This window comes from Girardinichthys multiradiatus, chromosome 19 (assembly GCF_021462225.1).
Source record: "Girardinichthys multiradiatus isolate DD_20200921_A chromosome 19, DD_fGirMul_XY1, whole genome shotgun sequence".
Classification (NCBI taxonomy): domain Eukaryota; kingdom Metazoa; phylum Chordata; class Actinopteri; order Cyprinodontiformes; family Goodeidae; genus Girardinichthys; species Girardinichthys multiradiatus.
Window position 1 is genome coordinate 3073047 of NC_061811.1, and position 14830 is coordinate 3087876.

At 44.2% G+C, this 14830-nt stretch overlaps 1 protein-coding gene across 1 annotated transcript in view; it reads left to right on the forward strand.

The window, feature by feature from the left end:
• Positions 1–14532, forward strand: part of LOC124884938 (potassium channel subfamily K member 10-like) — a 40492-nt gene extending 25960 nt beyond the window's left edge. Inside the window, exons 3-7 of the mRNA XM_047393001.1 lie at positions 2402–2516; positions 6446–6606; positions 6910–7102; positions 7186–7328; positions 12819–14532. Coding sequence (XP_047248957.1) covers positions 2402–2516; positions 6446–6606; positions 6910–7102; positions 7186–7328; positions 12819–13457 — 1251 coding nt within the window. The 3' untranslated portion in view covers positions 13458–14532. The remainder of the gene's footprint in view (positions 1–2401; positions 2517–6445; positions 6607–6909; positions 7103–7185; positions 7329–12818) is intronic.
• The last annotated feature ends 298 nt before the right edge of the window (positions 14533–14830 follow it).

Consider the following 14830-nt stretch of genomic DNA (forward strand, 5'->3'; position numbering starts at 1 on the left):
TTTCTACAGTCTTCCTGTCATTTTAACCAACGCAACTAACATTTAAATTATTTAAAAACAAGATCTGTTAAAACAATCTTTCTTGAATATTTTCATGTGTTATGGGACAATAATTGGTTTGATTATCAGCAACGAATAATTATAGTAATTAATTAATTAATTATAGTAATTAATTAATTAATTAATAAGACATTATTAATAAAGTTACAGTATTTTTTGTCAGAACTAACAAGTCTAACAACCCGATTATCAGGAATCAACTCTCCGCTCTCAGTCTGGCAGGTACTGTTCAAATGAAACAGCGTTGGCTTGGTGGCCTGCATGCAACAGTTTAAAACACATCAGATAGACACAATGAAGCGATCTGAATCTTAAAATAACTTCTCTGCCCAGACAAAAGCCTCTTATTGTGAGACAACTCTGGACTCAGAACATAGAGGTCCAAATGCCGGGTTGGCTGTGTGGCACAAAGCGGTTTGGGCTCAGTCAGCAGCTGGTTGGCTCGTGGAGCCAACTAACAACAGACTCTTCTTGGAGGATCTGTGCTCAGATTTTACAAGGCTGGGATCACAAGCAGTGAGTCCGAATTTTCAGCCGTAATGATCACCGGATACACAGAAGACCTTCTTCAATCTTTCCTTTACAGCTTCTTCAAAGGTTCAAAGTCTTTCAATCAAACAGCAAGTTTAAGACATTCATGTGTGAACAAGCACTCCTGCACACGACAGGCTATCGGGGTTAAAAGTCAGGTTTCTGTCTGTGCACCGGCTCCTCTATGTATATGAAGTCAGCGGAATCTCTGGCACTACTGTGAATGCTGGGACGTGCAGTTTGATCAGTCCTGTCTTTTTCTGGTGAAACATGTTTTTCATTGTGAAACATGTAATGCTAAAAAGGCAGCTTCTGGTGGTCATATAGCCAGGTCTTGTTTTTGCTGTGAGACCTGTAAGTCTAACATATTCCCCTCGCTGTTTTACTCACATTTTAACTAAGCTGTTGTGTTAATTTATGCATTAACAGTTTGGTTAAGTCCAATGTCTCTGTAAAAACGGATTCTTGTAACTCATCTACTGTCTTATTTATGTTCCTTTTTTATACATCCAGTGATTTAGGAATCTAAATCACTGGATGTATAACACAATTTCCATTTGCTGAAAACCCTGGTAGAAAATGTGTAGAAAGTCTGGAAATAAATGCATCTTGTATTTCAGCATCACATTCTCACACTGAAAAATTTTTTATATCTCATTTAGGTACATATTCGGGTGGTCCAAAAAAATAGCCCTAGCAATACCTCTAATTAATATTAATTCATGCATTTTTAAAATCCAAACTTTACTGTTTTTAACCCTCCAGGGTTCCACCAGAAACCCTGCCATAAAATTAATGTATGTTTTTCCACTATAAAGCTGAAATGTTTTAATCAGCTTCAGCCCTAATCAGAACTATTAAGTTTTTATTCATTTTCAAAGCATTTTTTTAAATTTTAAGACGTAGTAGCAGCCCCTGTCAGGTCTAGAAACAACAGTCAGAAAAATAGTTTAAAAACAAGAAGAACTTTGACAAACAAGGCAGGACAAGGACTCATATTTATCTTGCCTCCACTTATAGTTGGTAGCAGAGGTAAAGGAACATCTCCAAAGCTTCCTGAGTCTTGGGGTCACCGAAACAACCTTTAGAGGCTGTCTACATGCTAACTAATTGTTGAGGAGATAAATCAGGAAAAAGACCAAATATGGGGGTTTATTAAACACCAGATGAGTATAGCTGTTTGCTTTGGCCAGATTGAGCTAACTCTCCAGGTGGATTTGTTGTAGAGCAACAGATGAATATGTGGGAAACCACATGATGCTCACAGTTAAGTATGGTGGAGGATCTGTGATGCCGTGGGTCTGTTTCTATCCCAGTGCATTTTGATATGACCTCTTTGTGAATACCAAGACAGATTTAACTTAAAAATCTAGTCACCCCTTCTAGGAAACTAAACTTAGGCTTCTTTCATTGTCATCTCAGCTCCCAGGCCTAAAACCTCTTGGCTGAGCTGAAGAGAAGAGAGCATCAGAGAGGAACCAGGACTCTGGACCATATGAAGAGAATGTGCAAGTAATAACAGTCAAAGATCCACTTCTCTGGTTGCTCCAAACTGGTGAAACATTATAGGAGGAGATTTAGTGTGTCTTTCGGGAAGCAAGTGTAATAAAAACATTAAGAGTAGGTGGTTCCACTAAATGTGTCAGGAGTGTGGGTAGCAGGAGATCATGGTCCTGAGTGGAGACCCGGTGCTCTCAACTGTTTCATGACTCCTCTTTATGATTGCTGAGCTGTACATCTTCAGCTGACTCAGTTTTCACTTTTTGTGTTCTGATCAGTCTCATTTCTGTTTATTCCTTGTTTTCTGTAGCATGCTATAGATGCTGTGAGTGCAGGAGTGAGACCTATTGGAGAAACATGCAACTCCAGTTACTGGGATATGGGCAGTGCCTTTTTCTTCGCTGGAACTGTCATCACTACCATTGGTAAGAAACATAAATGTTGTCCTGTTTAATGTTTAATGCAAGCTCAGTCTGTTGTGTAGTCAATAAAACCACGCTTGAATTAGTTATATTTATTGATATTCTGGATTTTTAGGTAGCATTTTTAACCAATAGGCATCATCCTTTACTGAGTCAGTTAAGTTCAAAATTTAATTTCAAATAGCACAAATTATTTTGCAGAGCATATTTTTATATTAAAACACCTTCTTATGGAGTAAAAACGGTGGAATTTGGGGACATGTCTGTCTAGCTTTCTTTACCATAAATTACCTTTATATTGGGCTAGACAACTCAATAAAAAAATAGGCAGGCTGGTTAAAAGCAACAGCAGCTCAAGTAACTTGTTACAACCAAGGCCCGCAAAACGCCATCTCTGAACACACAACACCTAGAACAGTGAAGGAGATGAGCTACAGCAGCAGAAGACCTCACCAGGTACCACTCCTGTCAGCTAAGAACAGGAAACTGAGTCTATAATTCACACCGACTCACCAGAACTGGACCAAAACAGACAAGAAAAACGTTGCCTGGTCTCTTCAGTGTCAATTTCATCTGCAACATTCAGATGGCCGGGTCAGGTTTTTCTTTTTGTTATTTTAATTTGAGCTTTAATTAACCAGGATAAGCCTCATTGAGATCTCTTTTGCAGAAGTGTCCCAGCCAAGACAGCAGCACAAAATTCAAACCTTTACAGACAGACATTTCAACACATATATTCAGATTGTCAGATATACGAAAATAATCTCAAAGGCAAACAGATTTGTTTGACTCAAAGTCATCCTGCATTTTCTTGAAAGCTTCCGATGAGACCATGTCATGAAATTTGAAGTCTTTTTGCAGGTTGTTCCAGGCAAAGGGAGCAGCATGGATGAAGGCGTTTTATTCCCCATTCATGTTTTAAATTGGATGTAAACCACACAAAGGCATGGATCCATCCTGCCTTGAATCAGTGGTTCTGGCGCTGGTATTTTCTTGATACACTTTGGGCTCTTTAGTACCAACTTAACATCATGTAACCACCGCAGCCTGCTGGAGTATTGTTGCTGATCATCCCCATCCTTTTTATAGCCACATACTTCCAGCAGGATAGTGCACCATGTCACAAAGATCAAATCATCTTGAACATGACAATGAGTTCAGTGAGCTCCTATGGCTTATATACAGGGGTTGGACAATAAAACTGAAACACCTGGTTTTAGACCACAATAATTTATTAGTATGGTGTAGGGTCTCCTTTTGCGGCCAATACAGCATCAATTCATCTTGGGAATGACATATACAAGTCCTGCACAGTGGTCAGAGGGATTTTAAGCCATTCTTCTTGCAGGATAGTGGCCAGGTCACTACATGATACTGGTGGAGGAAAACGTTTCCTGACTCGCTCCTCCAAAACACCCCAAAGTGGCTCAATAATATTTAGATCTGGTGACTGTGCAGGCCATGGGAGATGTTCAACTTCACTTTCATGTTCATCAAACCAATCTTTCACCAGTCTTGCTGTGTGTATTGGTGCATTGTCATCCTGATAGACAGCACCGCCTTCAGGATACAATGTTTGAACCATTGGATGCACATGGTCCTCAAGAATGGTTCGGTAGTCCTTGGCAGTGACGCGCCCATCTAGCACAAGTATTGGGCCAAGGGAATGCCATGATATGGCAGCCCATACCATCACTGATCCACCCCCATGCTTCCCTCTGGGCATGCAACAGTCTGGGTGGTACGCTTCTTTGGGGCTTCTCCACACCGTAACTCTCCCGGATGTGGGGAAAACAGTAAAGGTGGACTCATCAGAGAACAATACATGTTTCACATTGTCCGCAGCCCATTGAAACTGACGTTTGGCATTGGCATGAGTGACCAAAGGTTTGGCTATAGCAGCCCGGCCGTGTATATTGACCCTGTGGAGCTCCCGACGGACAGTTCTGGTGGAAACAGGAGAGTTGAGGTGCACATTTAATTCTGCCATGATTTGAGCAGCCGTGGTTTTATGGTTTTTGGATACAATCCGGGTTAGCACCAGAACATCCCTTTCAGACAGCTTCCTCTTGTGTCCACAGTTAATCCTGTTGGATGTGGTCCGTCCTTCTTGGTGGTATGCTGACATTACCCTGGATACCGTGGCTCTTGATACATCACAAAGACTTGCTGTCTTGGTCACAGATGCGCCAGCAAGACGTGCACCAACAATTTGTCCTCTTTTGAACTCTGGTATGTCATCCATAATGTTGTGTGCATTTCAATATTTTGAGCAAAACTGTGCTCTTACCCTGCTAATTGAACCTTCACACTCTGCTCTTACTGGTGCAATGTGCAATCAATGAAGACTGGCTACCAGGCTGGTCCAATTTAGCCATGAAACCTCCCACACTAAAATGACAGGTGTTTCAGTTTCATTGTCCAACCCCTGTAGTCACCAGATGTTGATCTAATGGAACCCCTTCTGGATGTGGCCGAACAATGAATTCTAATCATGGAAGATCACCTGTCAATCTAAAGTTCTAATTTAGCCCATTTAGATTCCCAGTTTTATTTGCCAAGCTTGAATAGATGTACTAAAATCTCAGCTATCTTGTGTCTTATTACTGTTCCCAGGTGGGTTTAACTATTTGCTTTATTGCCTCACGACGATGCTTAGTTATGGAAGTCCTCATCGCTGTGGGACCTAACGGCCTGTAAAGCTCAGCATTCTCATAATTGCTTTGAGAAACTGCTGACATAAACATGTTGTTTTCTCAGCACGAGCCAGCCTTCCTGGAACAGCTTCTGCTGCTTTTACAACGAAAACATGGAGACCATTTAAAACACCTACATAAACATTAGAACCTCAAGAACTGATACATATTTATTTGAAAACAATAATTATACACAGTCTTACTTTATTCCACTTTACATGTTTTTTTATTTTATTTCATGTGATAGATCAACACAAAGTATTGCATTGTTCTGAAATGGAGGGAAAATCTCTTTCTCTCTCTCTCTCTGGAAGAATCTCTTAATAGGAAAACTAGCTTTATGGCAGAACGTAAACCATTGTTGAAAGGAAGACATATGAAGTCCTGTTTCTAGTTTGCCACAAGGCACAGGAAACACGTGGAAGAAGGCGCTCTGACCAGATTAGACCAAAAGTGAATATTTTGGGCTACATGCAAAATGCAGTCTAGAACAAGACTGATATTGCACACTGTGGTGGCAGCATCATTCCGTGGAAACTATACCTCAGGAAAGATAGGGACGCAGTCAGAGATTATGGGAAGACGGATGGAGCAAAATCCAGGACAATCCTGAAAGAAAACCTGTTAGAGGCTGCAGAAGACTTGAGACCGAGATGGAGGTTGACTTTCCGGCAGGACAGCGATGTCTGGCTGTAAGCACAACTTACAGATACCATGGAATGGTTTCTGTCCTGACATCTTAATAATTCTCTCAGTTGCTGCTGAATCAAAGCTTTGAAAGGCTCAGTTAACAGCGACTCTAGGTGACAAGCCCATTTTATAGACAGGTTCTGTGAAATATGGCTGTTACATTTTAGCGTAATGTTATCACCAGGTTTCTTTAGGTTAAAGACGAAGAAATCAAGCAAAAATATTCAGCATGCTGTCTCCTACATCACTGTCTTCATCATTGCACCTAACTGTATCACTCTATGTTACAGTAAAGTCATTATTAATGCATTTTCCTTTAAGAGGAACCTAATTACATTCTCTGTTGGAGCTTTTCCATCCACTAAGAGGTATTACATAAGGACATCCATTGATTATGTTGCATAAGTGAGGCTTGATTGAATTTTCCTTCTCGTTTTGCTCACCATACCTACCTTGCCCTTCTTTGTATCTTTTCTGTGTCTTAAATAGTTCTGAAATGTTCTTCCCTCTGCTCTGCTTTTCATCACATCAACAATTTCTCCACAGGTTATGGAAACATAGCTCCCAGCACGGAAGGCGGGAAGATCTTTTGCATTCTTTATGCCATATTTGGCATCCCTCTCTTTGGCTTTTTGTTGGCGGGGATCGGGGACCAGCTGGGGACCATGTTTGTAAAAAGCATATTGCGAGTTGAAAAGATATTCAGGGTGAGTAACATACTTTTATCTATTTTCTTCATTGTCAGTACGTTTTTTTAGGTTCTAATGCTATATGAGCATAAAACAACTATTTAATGATCTCTGGTGTTAAAATATAATTCTAAAAGCAGTTTTTACAGTATTGCATTGTCTCTTTCATTGTCTAAGGATGATCATATACATTCACTCAGCAGTAGTATCTGTCCTCAGCAGTAGTATCTGTCCTCTATTGCTTATATTTCCACCTTTTAATAATCTACTAATTCACTTGTTTTAGAATTTCTAATAGTGTGTCTTTCTTGGTTTGTTCAGCAGAAACACAAACAGATCAGTCAGACAAAGATAAGAGTGATGGCGGTCATCCTGTTCATCCTGGCCGGCTGCATCGTCTTCGTCACCATCCCTGCTGTCGTCTTCAAATACATCGAGGGTTGGACCACCTTGGAAGCCATCTACTTCGTAGTAATCACCCTGACCACAGTGGGAATCGGAGACTACGTGGCAGGTAGTCCTACACAACCAGAGCTGTCTAATAACTATCTGCATAGTTAAGAGGATTCATTTCTTCTGATTTTGCTTCCCCTCTAGGTGGAAATCGGACCATCGACTATATGAACTGGTACAAGCCTCTGGTGTGGTTCTGGATCCTTGTAGGGTTGGCATACTTTGCTGCTGTTCTCAGCATGATCGGAGAGTGGCTGAGAGTGCTTTCTAAAAAAACCAAAGAAGAGGTGTGCTTTCATCAATTTCTCCATGTTCTACTATTTTCATTGTTTTTCTGTTTGTATTTCATCATGTAGCATGTATGATTAGATCATCAGCTTAGCTAGGAAACTATGGATTTTTGTTTAGAAATGTTTAAAACATTACTTGGCATGAGCCAGAGATGGTGACTCAAGTTTGAAACTCCAACTCCAGTTGCACTTAAGTCGTAAAAATGAAAAACTTGAGACTTGACTTGGACTTGTGGTCTGAGACTCGAGTCTAAGAACCAGTTTTTAATCTCTTGTAATGAAGAGTAAAAGGAAGCAGGTATATGAGCTCCAGACTGCAGCTGCTGCATGTTTTACTGTAAAAGGATGAGCTTGATTATTAGCCAGTGATGTTGGTGAGTTATTATAGGATGGTAGTGTTCATGTTAGCTGTAGCTTGATAATAACGACCACATAGTTGTCTCTCCAACTGAACGCTGTATTAAATGACTTTGGATCTTTGAGGAAACAAAATAAATGTAAATGACCTATGACCTTTTCTCGCTGCTAAGCTAGCTGCTACATTACAAGGAGACTTCCTGCTGGAAATATCAAAATAAAAGTACCTCCTGTTCTGTTGATTCATAAGGTTAACACTCATTTATTCACTTCCTGCTCTTTGTGTTGTTCATTATGTTGTAATTTATACCTCAAATTTGAGCATCTTTATTAATTATGGATTTAGAAAATAGTTTCCCAATGTTACTAAAACTTCTCCAGCTCAGAGTAAGGAGAAAGAAACCATCCAAACCATATTTAGTGCAATATTTAATAAAGGAGTGGACAATATGAAGACAGGGATAAACAGCTGTTAATATAGTTAATATAAAGACAAAGAACTCCAAATTTAACATTAACTCGTACTCGTCATATTTCGCTTTATCCGGGACGGGGTCACGGGGCAGCAGACTCAGCAGAGACGCCCAGACGTCCCTCTCCCCAGACACCTCCTCCAGCTCCTCCGGGGGGAGCCCAAGACGTTCCCAGGCCAGCCGGGAGACATAGTCCCTCCAGCGTGTCCTGGGCCGTCCCCTGGGCCTCCTCCCGGTGGGACGTGCCTGGAACACCTCCCGAGGAAGGCGTCCAGGAGGCATCCGGTATAGATGCCCGAGCCACCTCAACTGGCTCCTCTCGATGTGGAGGAGCAGCAGCTCTACTCCGAGACTCTCCCAGATGGCCGAGCTCCTCACCCTATCTCTAAGGGAATGCCCGGCCACCCTAAGGAGGAAGCTCATTTCAGCTGCTTGTATCCGGGATCTCGTTCTTTCGGTCATGACCCAAAGCTCATGGCCATAGGTGAGGGTAGGAACATAGACCGACCGGTAAATCGAGAGCTTCGCTTTTCGGCTCAGCTCTCTCTTCACCACAACGGACCGGCACAGCGCCCCCATTACTGTGGCAGCCGCACCGATCCGTCTGTCGATCTCCCGCTCCATTCTTCCCTCACTAATGAACAAGACCCCGAGATACATAAACTCCTTCACTTGAGGCAGGAACTCCCCTCCAACCTGAAGAGGACAAGCCACCCTTTTCCGGTCGAGAACCATGGCCTCGGACTTGGAGGAACTGATCTTCATCCCAGCCGCTTCACACTCGGCTGCGAACTGCCCCAGTGCATGCTGTAGGTCTTGGCGAGGGGCCAGCAGGACCACATCATCTGCAAAAAGAAGAGACGAAATCCTCTGGTCCCCAAACCAGAGCCCCTCCGGCCCTTGGCTGCGCCTAGAAATCCTGTCCATAAAAGTTATGAACAGGACCGGTGACAAAGGGCAGCCCTGCCGGAGTCCAACATGCACCGGGAACAGATCCGACTTAGTGCCAGCAATGCGGACCAAACCCCTGCTCCGCTTGTACAGAGACCGAATGGCCCCTAATAAAGGGCCCCCGATTCCATACTCCTGGAGCACCCCCCACAGGGCATCATGAGGGACACAGTCGAATGCTTTCTCCAGGTCCACAAAACACATGTGGACCGGTTGGGCAAACTCCCATGAACCCTCGAGTACCCTGTAGAGGGTATAGAGCTGGTCCAGTGTTCCACGGCCGGGACGAAAACCACACTGCTCCTCCTGAAGCCGGGGTTCGACTATCGGCCGGACTCTCCTCTCCAATACCCTGGCATAGGCCTTACCAGGGAGGCTGAGGAGTGTGATCCCCCTGTAGTTGGAACACACCCTCCGGTCACCCTTCTTATGTAGGGGGACCACCGCCACAGTCTGCCAATTCAAAGGCATTGTCCCCATCCGCCACGCAATGTTGAAGAGGCGTGTCAACCATGACAGCCCCAAAACATCCAAAGACTTGATGTACACAGGGCGCATCTCATCCAACCCCGAAGCCTTGCCACCGCGGAGCTTTTTAACCACCTCGGTGACTTCAGCCCGGGTGATGAAAGAGTCCAACCCCGAGTCCCCAGCCTCTGTTTCCACCAGGGAATGCGTTTTGGCAGGATTGAGGAGATCCTCGAAGTACCTCTTCCATCGCCCGATAATGTCCCCAGTCGAGGTCAGCAGCTTCCCACCCCCACTGTAAACAGTGTTGGCGAAGCACTGCTTCCCCCTCCTGAGGCGCCGGACGTTTTGCCAGAATCGCTTCGTGGCCAACCGATAGTCCTTCTCCATGGCCTCACCGAACTCCTCTCATGTCCGTGTTTTTGCCTCTGCCACAGCCCGGGCCGCGGAACTCTTGGCCACACGGTACCCGTCAGCCGCCTCAGGAGTCCCACAAGCCAACCACAGCCGATAGGACTCCTTCTTCAGCTTGACAGCGTCCCTTACTGCCGGTGTCCACCACCGGGTTCAGGGATTGCCGCCGCGACAGGCACCGCAGACCTTACGGCCGCAGCTACGGGCAGCAGCATCGACAATAGATGCGGAGAACATGGTCCACTCGGACTCTATGTCTCCAACATCCCTCGGAATCTGGACAAAGCTCTCCCGGAGGTGAGAGTTGAATATATCCCTGGCCAAGGGGTCTGCAAGACGTTCCCAGCAGACCCTCACTATGCGCTTGGGCCTGCCAAGTCTGTCCGGCTTTCTCCTCCCCCAGCGGATCCAACTCACCACCAGGTGGTGATCAGTGGATAGCTCAGCCCCTCTCTTCACCCCAGTGTCCAAAACTTGCGGCCGAAGGTCTGATGATACAACAACGTCAATCATTGACCTCCTGCCTAGGGTGTCCTGGTGCCAAGTGCACTGATGGACACCCTTGTGTTTGAACATGGTGTTCATTATGGACAATCCGTGACTAGCACAGAAGTCCAATAACAAAACACCGCTCGGATTCAGATCGGGGAGGCCACTCCTCCCAATCACGCCTCTCCAGGTGTCACTGTCGTTTCCCACGTGGGCGTTAAAGTCCCCCAGCAGAATAATGGAGTCCCCAGGAGGGGCACTATCCAGCACCCCCGACAGGGACACCAAGAAGGCCGGGTACTCCGCACTACCACTCGGCCCGTAGGCTGAAATGATAGTCAGAGACTTCTCCCCAACCCGAAGGCGCAGGGATGCGACCCTCTCATCCACTGCGATAAACCCCAACACGAGACGGCTGAGCTGGGGGGCTACAAGCAAAGCCACCCCAGCCCGCCGCCTCTCCCCGTGGGCCACTCCAGAGTAGAAGAGAGTCCAACCCCTCTCGAGGAGATGGGTTCCAGAGCCCACGCTGTGCATGGAGGCGAGCCCGACTATTTCTAGTCTATATCTCTCGACCTCCCGCACAAGCTCAGGCTCCTTACCCCCCAGCGAGGTGACATTCCACGTCCCTAGAGCCAGCCTAAGCATCCGGGGATCAGGCCGCTGAGGTCTCCACCTTCGTCCACCGCCCAATCCTCTTTGCACCGGTCCCTCACGGTTCCCCCTGCAGGTGGTGGGCCCACTGGGGGATGGTCTCGCGTCTCTCGTTCGGGCTTGGCCCGGCCGGGTCCCGCGAGGAGCAACCCAGCCACCAGGCGCTCTCCGACGAGTCCCGACCCCAGGCCTTGCTCCAGGGTGGGTCCCCGGCTACGCCGTACCGGGCGACTTCACGTGCCTCAATTTTGTAGTCGTCGTGAGGTGTTCTTGAACCGCTCTTTGTCTGACCCGTCACCTAGAGCCTGTTTGCCATGGGAGACCCTACCAGGGGCATTTAAGCCCCAGACAACATAGCCTCTAGGATCATTCGAGCATTCAAACCCCTCCACCACGTTAAGGTGGCGGTTCAAGGAGGGGGTGGTGGTTCAAGGAGGGGCATTAACAGGTTTTGATCTTTTTGTGGTATTGTTCTTTGAGCATAAATGTCTGTTTATATTTCTAATAGGGTAAATATTACATTTGATCAACTTTTAAAATAATATAATACAACCTTTGGCAGATTTTTGGACAGTAAATAAATGTTAAATGATAATTAAAAGATACTTATCAAAAGTTAAGAGATAATTATCAAAAGTTCATGTAATAATATTGGACAAACAGTACAGGTTTGCCTTCCTAACCTACAGTGATGCAGTGTTAGAGGTGGACTAGATATTGTGAATTTGATGCAAACATTTTTATTTTAATCGTAAGGGACTTGAGGCCTGATTATAAACTTTGTTGAAGGACTTGAGACTTGACTAGGTCATGAAAAAAATTACTTGTGATTATCTCTAGCATGAGCATTGCAACTTTGAAATGCAGTTCAGTGCTTAGGTTGAAGGCAACTGGACCTTTCATCGAAAAGGCTTCTTTAGAACCTTTGTCTCCTCAGACTTTCTAACATTTTCCTTCAGTTATGATTATAAATACTGTTATTATCCTGGTTCTGTTGCCCTTTTAAACTGGAGTAAGCATGTGAATTGTAGCATCTGAAGGAACCGTTTAAAGAGATGTTTACTTAAGTTAGAAGCTTTTAGTCAGATACTAACTTTATTGACATTTTTTCCAACTGAAACAGCTGTGAACTAATGTTTGAACAGGTTTGTATAACTTGACCAGCTGAGTTATTGGTGGTCTGTATTTTATCAGTGAACAAGCCTAGAAGAAGCCAGGCCATTATTTATTGTTTTGAAAAAGCTCATAAATATATATTTACTATAGATCAGGGAGATTATTTTTATTACTTGTGTGTTGTAAAATGCCAGATATAAAATATTAGCTGTTAACTCAAGTCAATCTGTTAAATGTGACCAAAGTTTGAGTATTTGCTCAGTTTTACATTCAGTTAATGTTTTTTCTTTTTAACTGTTGCTTCTTTTAAACTTAATTAGTCAGTCATTAAGAGCCACTGGAAATGCTGGAACAACATTTGGAGAAGCACAGGCAAAATAGGCTGTAAAAAGTTAAATAAATAATTGAAATTTATCAGTGTGTGTAGTAACTATATCATTTTCACTTTTTGAATTGAATGAAAGAAATAAATACATTTTCTGATGATATTCTGAGTTGTTCAGATGCAACTGTTTGTATGTAAAACACCTGCCGTTTTCTCATCCTTTTGTTATTGCTGTTTCAGGTCGGGGAGTTCAAAGCTCACGCAGCTGAGTGGAAAGCAAACGTAAGAGCAGAGTTCCGTGAAACACGACGACGCCTGAGCGTCGAGATCCATGACAAGCTCCAGCGGGCCGCCACCATCCGCAGCATGGAGCGCCGTCAGCTGGGCCTGGAGCAACGGGCTCACTCGCTCGACATGCTTTCGCCAGAAAAACGGGCCTTGTTCGCCAGCCTGGATGCAGGTCGTTTTAAGACTTCTTCCCAAGAGAGCATCGACACCAAACTGAACAACCTGAGGCTGAAGGGGGCCTGTGAGTCTTATGACCAACAAGGGAGCGAGCAAACGCCACAGACAGCATCTTCCTCGGAGGAGAACCTCTTCAACCTACGCTTTGGGTCACTCACCAAGCTGGCCAGGCGCAATAAGAACCGCGATCTGTGCAGGAATATCCCCGAAGATTCCCAACGTACCAGCGTGAGCATCAACACGCCCATGCAAGGGGAGGAGAGAACAGGGGAAGATGACGGAGAGCCAGATGAAGAAAGCAGAGAAACGAAGGAGGAAAACATCAGTCTGACAAACTTGTCACAGTACACAGCAGAGCGCACCAAGCTGAACGGGTTCACATCAACACAGGCCAAGGACAGAGCGAATGATTAGAAGTTAAATGCATGAACACTTCAACTGCAGACATAGACTGTAGAATGAGACAGAGTAAAACTTAGACTGAGTCACGGGGAGAGTGCACAGTCCTTTGAGATGTCAAGAAACGTGCCTTTTCTGTTTCCTATGCTTCGACTGGAACCGTTCCCATCAAATTCAGTCATCGTGCCATAGCAATGGGAAGAAAACCTGCTGCCAAAAATGAAGCAAAATAAAAATACAGAGCCTGTTGTTCGATTACCTCATTACATATGTTGCTGTAAAATGGGCTACCTGTGATGTGTATCAGAGCTGTCACTTTCAATCCTCGAGGCTCGTGTCTGTTCACGCTGAATCTTATTTTTCTTTCACACCGTGGGCTCGACAGCCAGAGAGGTGGATTCCCGTCATTCATCTCCAGAGACATTATTGATCATTTTGTCATCTCATACTGTGGTGGCTGTTTATAGCCAGTCAAGCTGCTGTGGAAGGACTTCAGCCTTAATGACTGCAGTTTGGAAGGTTTAGGTTTGGCTGAATCAATAAATGCTAGTAGCTACCTAGAGGACATGTACAATTATTCCTACATTGTATGTGGCTTTGCATATGTAGCCTGACAGAAAAAAAAAAAATTAAGATCTGTTAAAAAACAATAATAAAACAAACTATACACAATGCATGGTTAATAAAACATGACCATAGCAGCTAGCTGGAAAAACCTAGAGTTACAGCTGTTATAATGTTTCTGTTTCTTGAAAAGAATGTTTGGCTTTCACTCTTAGTTTCTGCTCATCCACAGTAAAACAAATGTGTTTTTGTAATGTCTAAATGTAAAATAACAGGAGCATACAAACAACTCCGGCTTACCAAGATTGTCAGCAGCGTCAATTGTACACAAATTTTTACACTTTTTTCAATCTGCCTTTTATTTCTATCAAGATTTTACACGTCAACCTTTATCATGTTGATGAATGTTATGCTGTTGATTTTATACTCACAAGCATGTTTGCATCTGTGTTTACTGGTTTTCTATCAGCCATACACCTCAGTTTGTGTATTTTCCATTAAACTGTAACATGAACAAAATAAATCATCTTTTCAAGTGTTTTATTTTTGTATAACAGTTTTAATGAAATGTGGCTTTTTTGGTGCTTTTAAATTGTTTTTTCAGCCAAATCTGGGCTGAATTATGTCCTCCAAAGTCAGTCTTTTATTTTCTATACCGCTTCTCCCATAGTGGGTCACGGGGGAGGTGGTGCCTATCTCCAGCAGTCTATGGGCGGGAGGCGGGGTACACCCTGGACAGGTCACCAGTCCATTGCAGGGCAACACACAGGACAAACAACCGTGCACATACTCAGTCACACCTAAGGGCAATGCAGAGAAACCAT